General features: G+C 45.0%; 1 protein-coding gene across 1 annotated transcript; it reads right to left on the bottom strand.

Moving 5' to 3' along the window:
- Positions 1 to 5,257: 5,257 nt before the first annotated feature.
- Positions 5,258 to 15,513, bottom strand: OPALIN (oligodendrocytic myelin paranodal and inner loop protein; the record flags this gene model as incomplete). Its single annotated transcript, XM_082855163.1, has 6 exons — positions 5,258 to 5,434; positions 6,829 to 6,885; positions 8,869 to 8,988; positions 10,078 to 10,113; positions 14,519 to 14,554; positions 15,469 to 15,513. 6 exons carry the CDS (start codon positions 15,511 to 15,513, stop codon positions 5,258 to 5,260), a joined length of 471 nt encoding a protein of 156 aa, XP_082711289.1.
- Positions 15,514 to 17,328: the final 1,815 nt, after the last annotated feature.

The raw sequence follows: 17,328 nt of genomic DNA, 5'->3' as shown, positions 1-17,328 counted from the left end.
CTCATTTTTCTAGGCATTGGACATGGAACAGAACAAAACTCTCTGATTCTAAGCATGGAGGTTATATTCTAGAAAGGTGTTTATTTTCGTACATGTTACAAAAATAATGCTTTTCCATTTATAATAGTGATAAAAAGCTTCCCCTTTTTTTTTTTTTTTTTGCGGTATGTGGGCCTCTCACTGTTGTGGCCTCTCCCGTTGCGAAGCACAGGTTCCGGATGCGCAGGCTCAGCAGCCATGGCTCAGAGGCCCAGCCGCTCCGCAGCATGTGGGATCCTCGCGGACCGGGTCACGAACCCGCGTCCACTGCATCAGCAGGCGGACTCTCAACCACTGCGCCACCAGGGAAGTACAAAGCTTCCCTTCTGAGTACACTTATTTAAGTGAGAGAAATGAATCAACGTAAGGGAAAACATTTAGTAAATATTACCAGCGGGATGGGGACATGGCAAGAATCGGGAGGGAAGGTAGAGAAGCACAGGGGGCTGATGTTTGGGAAACGTGCAGGTGGCCTGCTTACCTTCACTCACCAACTGCCCAGCGCTGATTCTCTCAAGGTCCCCACCACACAAAAGCCCTAGGAGGTACGTGATGGAGGAGTTTCCCCATGAGAACAGCAAAGATTCTAACAGGGGTTCTTGAAGTAATTTTCTTATTTGGAAAGCCTTGTTAGGAATTCCACAAATTCCCTCTGCTAAAGCTGCACACGAAGTTTTGTTCTTGGCCAGAATTTTATCAATTAAGGGGGCGACTATTAATTGGAACTCAGCGTTCCCCAGTGCCTCCTGCTTTGGGAGCAGAGCGCCCTCTGGTGGCAAACAAAAGAACCTTCGGCGGCAAGTACAACATAATAGCAGATCAAAGAAGGCCAAGAATATTGAACAGGAACTTGGAGACATCCTAGTCCACCCCTCTTGTTGTGCAGGTGACGAACAAAGGTCTGGAGAGAGGCCCTGGCCTTGCCAGAGTCACACAGTTCATGCCAGAGTCTCTGTTGATTCGGCAGAAAATATGCACACAGGCCGGGCTCCCCTCATTACTAGCTGTGTGACCTCGGACAAGTTACCTAACCTTTCTGAGCCTCGATTTCCGCTTTTGTGAAATCAAGATGATAATGGTTTCTCCCTTTGCATCTGCTGGAGGATTAGATGAGCTAACACTGTAAAGTGCTTGATCTGGGATCCTTTGTATTGTGAAGGACCGAAGAACAAGTTACTTTCCTTGGGGGAAGTAACACTTAAGTACACTGCCAGTGCTTCACTTGCAGTACTTTATACCAGTAAGTACCAACCCCCTGAAGCCAGAACAGGAGGTGGTGAAGATTAGGACTACTGTCCTGGCTCTTGGACCCCCAGACTAGAACCTGTCTTGACCTGACCAGCACCAGCTACGCCGCCTGAAACTCTCTAGGCACCAGGCTGAGGGTGACAGGAAGCAAAGGTCCTGTCCCATGACTCTGGAGTTTCTTGGAAATCAAGGGCTACTTTACGGGGACTTTCGGGTACTCACCGACCTTTATCTCTTACGGACAGATGGGAGCTATAGTGGGAGTCAACTTTATCTGTTTTGAATGCACTTTTTATCAATTAATTCACACCACTGTAAGTATTTCAAACCCTTCCCTCCAACATGTATATCAAAGGACCCAGAACAGTACAGAAACCCACCGCTATTATCAATTAAACTAATTATCCTTTACTCTTTCTGCAAACTTAAATCATCCCTCAAAAGCAATTTGCTTTACAATGTCTAGGACCAATAAAATTACCTTTGTAGAGCCCCAGTTTTCTCATCTGTAAAATGGACATAAGTAACACCCACACGGCATTACCTCCTGGTTTCAGTGTAAAAATCAAACAAAATAATGAATGAAAAGTGCTTTGAAAACTAAAAAGTGCTATAAATGTAACAGGGATTAGTCTTTTTCATATAATCTGGGCATCGTTCAGGCACCTGGGGACTGCTTCCCAGAAAGGCAGGCATACGACGTAAGAAGACAAATCAGTCCTCTCATACGGGCTGGCACTGTAAATCCAAGGACAAGAATATGCTGTTTTAAAGAAATCCAGCTCCTTTGCTGAAGCTGGAAACAAGGGAGACTTCATGACCCTCACTGTGGTGTACTTGGATTCGAATGGCACTGTGGCCTGCAATCCGTTTTGCGTCCCACATGTCCCTGTTCTGTAGGGGATAATATTTTCACAAGAAACAAGTCCGAAAGTGTGTCCAGTGTTTTAGCCTTCCTTAACCCTGGGGCAGGAGGCAGAAAGAGTGAGGTTATTCACCTTCACCATCTCTACCTTCTTGCTGCAAAATTGATGATGATGATGATGATGATGATGATGGGGGACAGGATCTCCTTTGGAGGCTGAATGATTTTCCAACATGATGCATCGAGTGTGAAATACAGCAAAACTCACACTCAGCCTTCTTACCAAGTATTCTTAGCAAATCATCTCCATGACCTTCATGAAAACAGGCATCTATATAGGAAAGGTTAATTTTTTCCCTCCATTTTCCTTTCTCTATAGAAATATAATTATTAAACTAACAAGGCACAACCATTACTAATTTCAAATCAGTTTGTATTAAAGGTGTGGCGACAAGTCGCTTAAGAAAGGTTGAATTTGACATCTTTGTCACTAACCTTCAACTGTAATTACCACTGTTTACATTTAACTGTTGGGAGGGTGTTGCAGATCCCTTTGAGAATCTGAAGGGAATCATGGAATCTGGCCCCTGAATAATAATTATGCATATAAAATTTGCATACAACTTCACGGAATTCACATCTTCCTAAACTACGTTTAAAGGAGTCCTAATTTTGCCTCTAGTTTGGGTAACTCGCCCATCATTCTTCACAGTAAAATTCTTCTGCGGTACATGTGGTGTTGGGAGCTTTTCAGGTCTTCAGGTCAGGCTGACACTGAAAGCCCTTGAGAGCAGATTTCATTCTACATTTTAGGCACTGAGTACATGAATCTATTTTTGTCTATTTCTAACTTCTCCAGAAAAAGACTGCATTTGTCCTTCTAGGACACCAATCACATTCCCACGTCCTCTTGTTCTCCTGGCAAAATGCTGAATAAAGAAGGAGAGATTTTGACTCTGTGTGGCTTGAATGCTTTAAACAAACAAAAAAAGCTTAATTGAGGTAGAATTGACTTTCAATAGATTATATGTTTAAAGTGTACAATTTGATAAGTGTTGATGTGTAATAACACCCACGAAGCTATCACAACAATCACGATAGAGAACATATCCTTACCCCCCAAAATTTCTTTGTGGCCCTTTGTAATCTCTCCCTCCCACCCTTCCTCACCCCACCATCCCCGGGCAACTGCGGATATGCTTTCTGTCCCAATTGATTAGTTTGCATTTTCTAGAATGTGACTGGCCCAAGGTCATCCCAACGCTAGCACCGACCCTAGGTTGGGGGGCTGGAGCTTCTGACTTCTGGTCTCAGCATTTTCCTCACAAGGTGGGCTGCCCTCTGTGAAGGACTGAACATCTCCGTCACAGGCCCAGCCAAGAAAGTGTCAGCACCAGGAATATCCCTGGGATACCCTTGACTCCAGCCCCAGGGTCAATGTCATATACTTCAATATAGGCGAAGAAACACCATAGACGTGTTGAAGGTCCACAGGAATGACCATTTTGCTTCTCACTTTATTCTAAAATGAGTTCTTGTGCATCAGAGCAGAAAAAAAATGACAGAAATACTGAACCTAGCGAATTTAGTAGAAACCATTTAAAATAAAGATACTAAGTAATGGATTGCAAGTAGAATTAAAATAAATGATCCAAAATACAAGTCTCACTTTACAGACTACAAGGCTCATTCACTTGCCTTCTCCAGCCTCACAACACCCCTAAGGGTAGGAGGAAGAAAACGGCTGTCTCCATTTTGTACACAGAGAGCTGAGGCCCATGATATGCTCCAGAGCTCAGACCTTTGAGTGTCAAGGCTAAGGCCACAGTCATGTTCTCAGCAAATCCAAGGTCCTTCCCAACGTGTAAGAGAAGTATAAGCACCTGGATCCCTGGGCACGTCTGCTTAAAAACGGACAAATCTGCTTGTTAATGTGACTAGACTCAGTGGACTTGGTACAAAACTGAATTTCACAAAGAGCTTTGAAGAGCACGTGTCAGCGTGTGGCAGTGATTGGATGTGTATAACCTGTCCTTGGTTATGTGAAGAAGAGGAGGTGTGTTTCTGAGCAATCAGGCACCCCGTATGAGAAAGGAATGTTTCCACAGCATTTCAAGGAGGCCCATGGAGCTGGTGGGTGGACCCCAAGATGCCCTGGACCCAGGTTCTCCCACCAGGAGACCCGGCGTGCTCACAAGCCAGGGACCTGCATAGGGGAACCAGGACTCCAGTAAGCCTCCTCACAGAAGCGATGGTGACACTGTCCATGGGCTCCCCTCAGACGACAGTCACGTTGCTGCTTGGCCCATCCCTTTGGTCCTGTGTTCATCCACTCAGAGTCCTCTTGATCTTTCTTCCTGCTAATGAGTTTTTCCCCATGATGGTCCAACGACTTGGGCCTTTCTCTCCACTCCCGCAAAATGGGTATAGCCCTCATCTCTAATAATCTTTTGAAACAACCCCTGCTTTCCCTTCTCCCTATATACCCTCCGTGCGCACGCACCCACACACAGACACAGAGCCCATTACAGAACTGCCTTCCTTAGATACCCTCTGATCACAAGTGATGAAGGATGCAGCAGTGGGCTGCCCCTGTGGTCAGGGAACATGTGGTTCCACATGGTTTCTACGCTGAGTTGTTCAGAAATAAGGAACTGCTTCTCTTCACACATCCCCTGTACGTTTCATTTATATCCCAACTTCCGCCATGCTAGCTTGGCCAACCTGCCCATGGAAGCCAGGTCTGACGGCTTTTTTGAGAAAATGGATACGAAAAAAGATGAGGGGGCAAGTCACCGAGAAATCAAACCCCCTTCCCCAAATCACAAAGAAAAGCAAACCCCCACCGGGGTCGAGAGCAGGACCCAAGGGCTCCTTTTGATGCACAATGACTTCACTGCTTATTAAACCACAAGGTCTGAGCGTTGGAAGGAACCTTACCAGATCTGTCCCTTAAAGAGTAAAGTCAACCCCAAAGTTTTCCGGATCTGCAAATGAAATTTGGATTGGTTAAGAAGCAGTGTGGCGTCTCTCCTCCCTCCGAGCACAAATCCCTGTGTGCTTAGCTCTGTTCCAGCTCCAGATCTGCTCCTTGGCTGTACGGCATCACTCCAGGCTCAGTCTGGGAATAAGCCACCACAACGCCCTCCTTCTCTGCACTTCGACAGCAGGACGGTAAGTGTCACGAATGGGCTCCTCACTTCCTGGAACAGTCTGCACGTATATGTGGGCTTCTTCTGCTCCCGGGATATCCTTCTCCTGTGTGGGTAACCTCCTAGGATTCTTGAGAAAACAAACAGGTTTAAAAAAAAATACATCAAAGACTTTTGCTTCTGGCCAAGTTGGAGTAACAGAAGCCAGATTTACCCTCCCACCTGAAACAACCAACCATCAGACAAAATGTTTGGAACAAATAGTTTTCAATACATTGGACACAATCAGTGTGATCATTGATATGATTGGGTTTTAATCTACCATCTTCCTATTTGTTTTCTATTTGTTCTACCTGTCTGCTGGTACTTAACATTTTTTTCTGTCTTCTTCTGTATAGATTTTAGAAGCACCTTATTGAGTTCCATGAACTCAATAAGCACCTTATTGAGTTCCATGAAAAATATTTGCTGAGGTTTATACTGGAATTACATTTATTATACAGATCAATTTGAAGTTGTTTGATATCTGTATACTATTGAGTCTTCTTATCCAGGAGCATTGAATACCAACTCCCATTATTTAGGTCTTACTTAATATCTTTTATTGAAGTTTTATTATTCTCCATAAAGGGATTACATGTTTTTGTTAGATTTATTCCTCATCATTCTGTGTGTTTTTATTACCACTACAAAATGGTATTTTTTAAAAATTACTTTTTCTAATTAATTGTTATTGCTTTTTAGCAATGTGAATTACTTTTTAATAGTGATTTTATATCCAGTAAACTTGTTAAAATATCTTGTTAGCTCTATTAATTTAGCTGTAGATAATTTGGCTTTTCTATGTCGAGAATCATATCATCTGTAAATAATGACATTTTTGTTTCTTCTTTTCCAGTCTTATGCTTTCTGCTTCTTTTTCTTTTTTTAAAATCTTTATTGAGGTATAATTGACAAATAAAATGGTAAGATATTTAAAGAGAACAGTGTGATTATCTGACATACATATACATTGTGAAAGGATTCTCCTGCACTGAGTTAATTTCTACTTCTTTTTCTCATCCTGCTGTGTTGACTAGGACCTACGGTATAATATCAAATAGAACTGGTAACAACGAGCATCCTTGTTTTGTTTCTGATCTGAAAAAGAATCATTAACATTTTACCTTTAGGTATGATATTTGCTGTAATTTTTTTTTTTAAAGATGTCTTGTTTCAAGTTAAGGAAGTGCCTTTAAAATTTTTGGTTTGCTGGGAGTTCACATCACAAATGGCTGTATAATATTTTTGAATTCTCTTCCCCGGAAATGGTCACATGATTTTTCTCTTTTACCAGTGAAATAAGTGATATTAAATTAATTTCCTAATATTAAATAAATCTTGAATTCCTGTCCAGCCAGTAAAAATATAATGAGAACCTCCTTTGTGCTTACCCTGCACTTCTCCTGTACACCAGAGGCTTTAAGACCCTTAGCTTGCTTGCCATGTGAATGATGTATAGTGATTATAACCGAGAGTTCTTACCTCAGCTATCCTGGGACTGTCATAGATTTCTGAAATTTCACAAGGCCTCTCACTTTCCTAAGTTGTTTTAAAAAATAAAACAAAATAGAGAAGAAGAAGAAATGAAAGGTTACAGCATTTGCCCATGACCATGATTAAAATCAGCGGTTCTTAAACCTGGCTGCACATTAGAATCACCAGAGAGCTTTAAAAATAAAACAAAATAAACAAACAGATAATAACTCCCCCCTCCCAGAAAAAACATAAACAAGAGATACCACTGTGAATTACTTCAAAAATAATCCAGGTTGACAGTGTGGAAAAGTGGGTGGAAGCGGAGATGAAACAAGATTGGCCGTTGTTAATAACTAGATTCATTATACTATTCTCTCTACTTTAGTATCTGCTTAACGTGATCCATCATAAAATGTTGAGATATTTTTGGTACCAATGCCACAGCTCTAACATTCAGAGATTCTGATTTAATTGGTTTTGGTGGTTGGTATTTTCATAGCCTCCAAGATGATTTTAAAGTGCCCTGAAAGACTGAGGAACCATTACTTAAATAATACCACCAACAACCACAATATTTCTTAATATATTTAAAGTTTACAGCTTGTCAACACATCTTTATACCCATGATCTCATTCCATCCTTACACCTCCGCTTACCTCTTAAAATAAGTTGGGTAGGGACTTCCCTGGTGGCGCAGTGGTTAAGAATCTGCCTGCCAATGCAGGGGACATGGGTTCGAGCCCTGGTCCAGGAAGATCCCACATGCCCGCGAAGCAACCAAGCCCGTGCACCAAAACTAGTGAGCCTGCGCTCTAGAGCTCGTGAGCCACAACTACTGAGCCTGCATGCCACAACTACTGAAGCCTGCGTGCCTAGAGCCCGTGCTCCGCAACAAGAAAAGCCACCGCAGTGAGAAGCCTGCGCACCACAGTGAAGAGTATCCCCCGTTCGCCGCAACTAGAGAAAGCCCACGTGCCACAGTGAAGACCCAACGCAGCCAAAATTCAAAAAAAATTTTTTAATTAAATAAATAAGGTGGGTATATATTTTTTCTTTTTGGCCGCACTGCACAACTTGTGGGATCTTAGTTCCCCACAAGGGCAAGGAGGGATTGAACCCTGGTCCTTGGCCACTGAGACCACGGAGTCCTTACCACTGGACCGCCAGGGAATTCCTGAGGTGGGTAGTTTTTATGACTCTTATTTTGGAGTTGAACTAACCAAGAAACAGAAAATGTTAAGTCACTTGTCCAGGATCACATAAATTGTACAGTGGCGGAGCCAGGGTTAGAACCTACGTTTTTTACTCCCCGTTAATGCCTACCACTGTGAGAACAATCAGGAATGTTCATAAATAAGGATGGAATTAGAGCCCAGAGTCCACACAACACAGTTGCATCACAACCATGGACCCTGGCTGGATGTGGGTCAGGGTGGCCCTTGAATTCTGAGCCTGGTCTCCAGAGCAATCTGGTATTCGCATGGGGTGGGGTCCGGAGATTCCCTTGTGACCGATGTGTGTTCAGAAGCGGGGAAAAAAGACAAAGATAAACAGAGTCACATACTCCTGGACGTATCCCTACGATAGATGCCTCAGGGTCTGTTTGTCTCCCATCCTTCCTAAGATCACCTCCATCCTCTTTGTGAAGCTTGTGGCCTTGTTTCTCAAGGTTAGAGAACACACCCGCTGTACCGATGTGTTTGCCGTAGCAACAAACGTCCCTCTCCGCTGCTACTTTTTGCCATCCCAGATACCATCCTCAAGTGACACAAGGGTTGTGTGACAAATCAGCTCTGCCTGGAGGATAATGTCATGAGTCTGAGACAGAAATTGAGGCACAGAAACTTCCACCACCTTGTCCTCAGAAAACACACATGGGTCCTGACACCCTCAGCCCAAAGCCAGTTCATCAAATACCGATTCTTGCCAACACGGCCAGAACCAAAGAAGCTGCTAATCACCTCGGTGGACTCCCTCAGCCCAAAGCCAGTTCATCAAATACCGATTCTTGCCAACACGGCCAGAACCAAAGAAGCTGCTAATCACCTCGGTGGACTCACTGCTGCTTCTTCTTTGGTGAATCAGAGTAAATAGTAAGGCCACCAGCAGGGCCGTGGCCACCAGGGACGGGATGCCAGCTGCTAACCCAAGAGAAGGTCCACAGTCCTGCACAGAGAAAATAGTCAGGTTCTCCCGGAAAAAAAGGAAGAGTTTGATTGATTAAAAGTAAAACAAAACCCTACATGGACCCTAAGTATCGTACACAAAATCAAAAGGGTGATGAAATAACAGTGAAAAATTGTTTGCAACGTACATGACAAACGGCTCATTTTCATAGGAGTTAATGTACATAGTTTAAATCAATTGGAAAAGGGTGATCATTCAGTAGAAAATTGGACAAATATATGAACAGGCCATTCCCAGGAACAGAAATACAAATGTTGCATCAACACAGGAAGAGCTGAAATACAGTTCAAAGCAACAATTAGATACCATTCTTATCTATTAGTCTGGCAAAAAGTAAAAGGTTTTAGTGTATCCCACGCCATTTTGATATGAATTTTTTAATTTATTTACATTAAATGCATGAGCCAATTGATTTTCAGACTCCCATTTTGCTTTGATCTGACTGGAAATAGCCATGCTTGTAGCCCCATAAGTTTTCAGATTTGCAGATTATTTGAAAATACCAAAGATAGTGTTCAGAATCTCTACACACATGCAATGTCGTATAATACTGGATTCTTCTTCATTTTTTGGGGGGTGATTTTATTAAAGAATGACATGATACGTAAAAGTATATACATTATAGATATACAGCTTGATGACTTTTCACGTGATGAACCCACCCATGTAACCAGCACCCAGATGAAGAAACAGAACATTACCAGCCCCCCAGAAGCCCCTCGGGCTCCGTTCCAGTCACTGCATGTGTAACCTCTATCCTGAAATCCATCACCGTAGGTTAGCCTTGTCTGTTTTTCAATGTCATCTAGATGCACGTAGAAAGTATGTAGTCTCTTGTGTCTAGCTTCTTTTGTTCAACACTTTGGGAATCATCTGTGATTTTGCGTGTTCTCCTTCCCTTTTGAACTGAGTTGGTCATAAGAATAATAGTTGAGGAAGATTCTGTGCTTGGTGACAGTTCACATATCAAACTTTAATCCTCAAAACGAATGCATGAGATGGGTACAGCATTATCCCCATTTTCTAAATGACTAAACTAAGGCTTCATAATTTAAGTGATATACTTACTGCTCCTTTCCCACTGGTAACAGCTGGGGAGGAAGTCTGGGTGGAAAAAGAATATACGTCTTAAGAAAACAAAATCTATAGAATGCACGTCACACAACACAGTCTGTCCAAGGCTAAGCTGTAATGCCTGAAGTATATACCTTTGCTAAACTTTTTATTAAAAACAACTGCCGAACAGAAGCCTCTTTGATTGCTTCTCAGGTAAGAAGGAATAAAATTGGGTTACAAGGAGAGAGAAATCAGAAATTCAGGTGAGGTCTTCATTATTCACCCTGTGGATTTGCCATAACAGGTTTCAGAACTCAAAAAGGTTTTCTCCTGTCCCAAGTCCCCACACCCTTCCCAGCACACTTTGGGCCTACTTGTCCCCGTTGCTAGAAGGGAAAAAAATTCAATACCAGTGGAAGCCAGGCTCTTTAAGGAGGCCTTACCTGTTTCCAAACTGCAATGAAGCAAATGGCTTGGGCAGGTATCTGAAGCTGTGAATTATCCATGCTCCTGGGGTAATTCTACGCTGAATGAGTACAGTACGTGTTCCCATGTCACATCTCCACTCAAGGAGGGGCACTGGATTTTACCCATTTATGAGATATATCAGATGAGAGTCTTATCTGGATCAATAAATCTCAGAGCACAGAGTTCCACATTAGCAACTGACCCATGTAAGCTACGCTAGGTGATGCCGTGTGGGGTTAAGAGCACGAGTCCTAGGCTCACACTAGCCGGAATGAAATGGCGATTTCTCCACTCACAAGCTAACGAGCCTCATTTCTTCATCTATACAATAGGGCTGTGAGTACCTACCTCTAGGATTGGTAAGAGGATCAAATGAGCGCCAGGAGTATAAGTTTTGTCATTCCTTTAAACTTGGCAAAGCTCTGGCCAGACCTGTTATATATTGAATATTCTCATCAACCTCAGTGAGTACACTGGAATCCCAGGGGCTTGGACTTTTGACAGTTATTGTCTCTATATTACAAAAAAAAAAAAAAAAAAAGATCCAGATCCCAGAGAAGTTATAGGCCTTCTCCCAGGTTTCACAGATAACCATAAATCTAACCCGAATGCGGATGTTTGCGTTCCAAGCCTAAGCCCCTTTCCCAGAGAGCTCCCATCAAAGGAGAGATTTGCTAACCAGGTACTGACACTTGGTACTTAAATGGCTACAGTTTTTAAAAATAGAACTACCGGGGCTTCCCTGGTGGCGCAGTGGTTGAGAGTCCGCCTGCTGATGCAGGGGACACGGGTTCGTGCCCCGGTGCGGGAAGATCCCACGTGCCGCGGAGCGGCTGCGCCCGTGAGCCGTGGCCGCTGGGCCTGCGCCTCCGGAGCCTGTGCTCTGTGACGGGAGAGGCCGCGGCAGTGAGAGGCCCGCGTACCACAAAAAAAAAAAAAAAAAAAAAATAGAACTACCATATGACCCAGCAATCCCACTGCTGGGCATATACCCTAAGAAAACCATAATTCAAAAAGAGTCATGCACCACAATGTTCATTGCAGCTCTATTTACAATAGCCAGGACATGGAACCAACCTAAGTGTCCATCGACAGATGAATGGATAAAGAAGATGTGGCACATATATACAATGGAATATTACTCAGCCATAAAAAGAAACGAAATTGAACTATTTGTAGTGAGGTGGATGAACCAAGAGTCTGTCATACAGAGTGAAATAAGTCAGAAAGAGAAAAACAAATATCGTATGCTAACGCATATATATAGAATCTAAAAAAAAATGGTTCTGAAGAACCTAGGGGCGGGACAGGAATAAAGATGCCGACACAGAGAATGGACTTGAGGACACGGGGAGGGGGAAGGGTAAGCTGGGACGAAGTGAGAGAGTGGCATGGGCATATATACACTACCAAATGTAAAGAGATAGCTAGTGGGAAGCAGCCGCATAGCACAGGGAGATCAGCTCAGTGCTTTGTCACCACCTAGAGGGGTGGGATAGGGACGGTGGGAGGGAGGGAGACGCAAGAGGGAGGAGATATGGGGATATATGTATATGTATAACTGATTCACTTTGTGGTACAGCAGAAACTAACACACCATTGTAAAGGAATTATACTCCAATAAAGATGTTAAGAAATAAATAAATAGATAAATAAAATTTAAAAAAATAAATAGCTACAGTTTTACCGAAGCGCAATCTCACCCCACCCCCACCTTAAAGCTGCATTTACCTTAAGGGTTCTATTTCTCAGGGTGATGCCAAGAGTTGCATATCGTTTTGGGTAAAATGTTTTGTCTTCAGGTTACAGAAATTCACTTGGGCTGGCTTTGGCCCCCCAAAATGAGTTACCTCTAAGGATTCAGGGGTACCTCATGGAGCCCATGTGCAGTGGGAATCTGGCCTCTCTAGGGACTGAAGCTGGGGACCGGCAACTTGTCAGAACCAAAGCCATCCCTCCTGGGATCTCTCCATCACTCCTGGGTAGAATGGCCCTTCACCTGTACTTTTCCCTGCCTGTTTGCTTCCTTCTTTCTCTCTCCAGATGGATTTTTCTGCCCTCATGGACACCTGCTAATCGTACCAGCTAATGCTTATGGAGAACTTACTATGTGCCAGGCTGTTCAAGTACTTTTCCTGTATCAACTCATTTATTCTTCACCATAGCCAGTGAAGCAGGACTACAACGATCCCCATTTTACAGAAGAGAGGAGTGAGGCACAGAGAAGTCAAGTAACTTGTGCAAGGTCACACAGCCCTAAGTGGCAGATGCCGAGTGGTCTGGCTCCAGGGTCCAAGTTCTTAACTGTTGGACTACTCTGCCTTCCATGACCAAATGCAGCATCCCAACCCAGTTTTTATACTTGACAGTTCAGTATGGCCCAGTAGGGGCGGACTTGCATAGGTGGCCCTGTCCCCAGCTCCCTGCAGAGAAGCTCTCATGAGCTGAGTATCCACCTTTCCCTACCTTCCAGGGCTCTGGTGTTCCCAGTCATCCAGCTGCACCAAAACGGAAGGGTTCTGTGGTAGAAATATGACTGCCAGGTAGGGTGGCCAGCCGTCCTGGTTTTCCCCAGAAATTGCCTAGGTGGTAGCGCATTCAGTGCTAAAACCAGACAGTCCCAGGCAGGCTGGGGTGGCTGTTGTCCTACATAGGTTCAAAGGGAGGAGGGACAGTTCTCAGAGAAATGTGCTGTGAACCAAGGAGATGCTCCCAAAGTGATGACCAACAGTGTAAGGGCCTGCCTCTCAGCCCATTCACCCTCACCGCCCCAAGCAACGGCTTCTTGCTTCTCTGAGTTACCTTCGTAGACTGGGCCAAGCCAGGATAAGACAGAACCCGGGGTCTCTATGGACCTGCTGGCTTCGAGCAGCCAGGGGGAAAGCGCCAGCAGTGGCCATATTAAAAGGTTTTGACAGGTAAGGAGAGGGATAGGGGAATTTGTCTGCAGACAACAGGCAGAGGCAGAAGCAGGGAGCAGAGTAAGTCAGGGAGGGTCTGAAGGCAGGGCCGCCCCGGGAGGGTAGAGCAGGTGCCAGGGAGTCACGGACAGATGTCAGGGCCGCCAGTGGCAGCAGAAGGCCGGCAGTGAGTCTCGAGGTTCTACCTTTCTGCTGCTCTCCAGAATGACGCCCCCACGGTACAGTAAACACGAGCACGGGCTTAAGCGTCCTCTTTCCTGATGATTCAGTTTATTCTCTTTGAATAACCATATGACTTTTCAGAAAACTTTGGCACAGCCAAAACCACTGAAAAACTGGGCCAGGAAAACACCTGACTCCATCACAGCAGCACTTCCGCTCAGAAAACAGAGATAACCTGGCGTGTTAGCTCTACACAGCACGAGAACAGAAGACGGAGGACCAATTCTGGATTGAAACGGTCCACCATCATCAACTGCAAATCTCCATGTGGACTTGCAACTAAATGTCACAGAGCCATAAAACATTCATCCTTCTTGACCCAATAATTCCCCTTCTAGGCTACATTCTAAGGGAATCAGCTTACGTGCTGACAAGGATTTATCTATACCTACGTTTATCACAAAATCATTCCTAAGAGTGATTAATCACTTAAAGAAAGAATTCACTTGAAGAAATATCATGTGACCACCCTCAGTACGGTTAAAAAGGTGGACGGAAGACATTTATCATATAAAATTATGGGTAGAATAAGAAGCCCATGGTACAAATGCAACAAAAGTCAAAATTTATGTCGAGTCGGACAGGACTGGAATTAGTGTCCCCAGTGTTTTCTGCTGATGGCAAGTTAGCTGTTTTGGTTTTTTGCTATTTTCCTTTTCAAAATGTGTATTTATAACTTTTATAATCGAAAACATTTCTCTCAGCACCCCCAGCTCTTCGTAATGCCTTTGGAACCCGTGTAACTTGTTGCTTCACGTGAGCTTTGGCATCCTGGAGGCCCAGTGTCAACTCTGCATTGATCTCTGCTGACCTGCCTGGTGAACGGGGACCGCTGTACTCACTGTGTTGGCCGGCAGTGTGAAGTTCAGTGAAAAACTCTGGAAGAGAGAAGGAAACATTAAAGCTCCCAGGAATGGTCAGCCAGGCTCCTCACCCCTCCACCAAATGTCACTGGCCCTGGCGGATTCCGACCACGGGCTCAGTCAGTCCCAGCCTCCCCTCCCAGTCTTGGCCCCAAAAGACGGCAGGGGAGCAGCGGAGCCTGAGGTCATGAGTTCCTCCCTCAGCATCAAGGCAGTCTTGGCCTCTCTCCTTTTCCAGGTCCTCAACCAGGGCCAGATTAAGGGACCAGCCAGTGAAGCTATTGCCTGAGCAGTCCTGACCCAAAAGGGCAGCAGAAACATCACTAGAAATTCAGCAGAGTGCTAAAAATTGCTTTCCCCCGGAACTCCCTTCAGGGAGGAAACTGTAAAGTGATGGCGCTTTCTTCTTGGGGTGGGAAGTAAGACCCCCCCAGGGGCTCCAACAAGAACACCTGCTCCGGGCTTCCCTGGTGGCGCAGTGGCTGAGAGTCCGCCTGCCGATGCAGGGGACGCGGGTTCGTGCCCCGGTCCGGGAGGATCCCACATGCCGCGGAGCGGCTGGGCCCGTGAGCCATGGCCGCTGAGCCTGCGCGTCCGGAGCCTGTGCTCCGCAACGGAAGAGGCCACAACAGTGAGAGGCCCGCGTACCGCAAAAAAAAAAAAACAAAAAAACCTGCTCCTTCAACCCCCTCCCAGGAGGAGAAGCTGAGGAAGACAAGCTTCTGTTTTTGCAGAGTCTGAGGCAGGGGTTCCAGGCTGGAGCTGAGCTGGTCAGAACGACAGAGGAGATGCTAACCCTCTGTGCCCTCCCCTCACTCAGCAACCAGCCTTACCTCTCCCCCAAATATGGCATCAGTATTTAAAGACTGTCGGCTCAATAGGGCACCAACATGTTAGCCTGCCCACGTGCCCACCTACCCGGGTCAGACCCTGCCCAGGGCCTCCAGTGGCTCCTTCCTCTTCCCTGTCCCCATGTCCTGTCACTCCAGTTTGGGCTCTTTGATGCCAGTTTTTCCAGGCTGCTCTTTACCCAGTCCCTTCTCTGCCTGGATGTGAAAAATGGGTGGATTTTGCTCCAACTCAGCTGGCGACGCTCTCTGCCCCTTGTTCAGGGAGCTGAAGTCATGTGTCTACTTTCCGGACCCCTGCCCTGCCCCCCGCTCGTGTCCACCAGCCCTGATTCCTGCCTCCTGGCTGGGCTCTCATTCAGCCCCAGCCTCCCTGGTTCCCCACAGCTTGGCTTAAACTCCAGCTCCTGATCTTCCTGAAGCCTCCCAAAACCTGGTTCTGTCGTTCTAGAAGCAACGTGTTTGCTAAGTTTTAAAATTAAATGGTAGCCAACAATGGGAAGATTGGGAAGGATTAGAGAATCCAAGAGAATCCTAACATTTCAGACCTGAGGTGCCTTCAGGATCATCTACCTCAGAACTCTCATTTTTTTTAATACATCTTTATCAGAGTATAACTGCTTTACAACGTTGTGTTAGTTGCTGCTGTACAACAAAGTGAATCAGCTATACGTATCCATATATCCCCATATCCCCTGCCTCTTGCGTCTCCCTCCCACCTTCCCTATCCCATCCCTCTAGGTGGTCACAAAGCACAGAGTTGATCTCCCTGTGCTATGCAGCAGCTTCCCACTAGCTATCTATTTTACATTTGGTAGTGTAATATGTCAATGCTACTCACTCACTACATCCCAGCCTCCCCTCCCCCCTCGTGTCCTCAAGTCCGTTCTCTACATCTGCATCTTTATTCCTGCCCTGCCACTAGGTTCATCAGTACCATTTTTCTAGATTCCATATATATGCGTTAGCGTACGGTATTTTTCTCTTTTTGACTTACTTCACTCTGTATGACAGTCTCTACGTCCATCCACCTCACTACAAATAATTCAATTTCATTCCTTTTTATGGCTGAGTAATATTCCATTGTATATATGTGTCACAACTTCTTTATCCATTCATCTGTCGGTGGACATTTAGGTTGGTTCCATGTCCTGGCTATTGTAAATAGAGCTGCAGTGAACATTGTGGTACATGTCTCTTTTGGAATTATGGTCTTCTCAGGGTATATGCCCAGTAGTGGGATTGGTGGGTCATATGGCAGTTCTATTTTTAGTTTTTTAAGGAATCTCCATACTGCTTTCCATAGTGGTTGTATCAATTTACATTCCCACCAACAGTGCAAGAGGGCAGAACTCCTATTTTACAGAAGAGGAAGCTGAGGCCCAGGGACTCCTCAGAAATTACCTCACGGATAAGTGAGAACAGGTGGAGCTTATCTCTTAAAACAGGCCAAGTGGGATTGGTCCATGTGACTCAAATCCAACCTGGAAGATGGTTCTAGAGGCAATAGAGGCAATAGTCCCAATATATGCAAAATTGATGAGACACCTGTTTTAGCCAGCTTTCTGGAAGGTTGGAATTCAGAGAGGTTAATGAATGAGAAATTCCTTTGCGAACTAAAAATGTTCCAAGCACCTACAAAGTATAGTTCCCCCTACCCCCTGCCTCAGAGATTATGTCTTTCAATTAGGATGTCCCTAGCCAGCCGGCACGCTTCAGTGGCGACTCTTCACTTCTGTCTCTTAGCAACAGGGGGCCCTCACTTTATAGAGAAGAAAATTGGTGAAGAATTTGAACAAGTTGCCCAAATTCACACGACTGGGTCTTTTGGTGACAGCCCCTTTCTGCTACATTACAGGCTTCCTCAGGACTTCTAGAGTTTCTGCAGAATAATTGGAGCCCCCAATTATTCTGCACCTCCTCTTCCAGGACAGTATTAGG

The sequence above is a fragment of the Leucopleurus acutus genome (genome assembly GCF_964270905.1).
Source record: "Leucopleurus acutus genome assembly, chromosome: 14".
Classification (NCBI taxonomy): Eukaryota; Metazoa; Chordata; class Mammalia; order Artiodactyla; family Delphinidae; genus Leucopleurus; species Leucopleurus acutus.
Note: the sequence above shows the minus strand (reverse complement) of the source record. Positions and strands in the feature narration are given on the sequence as shown.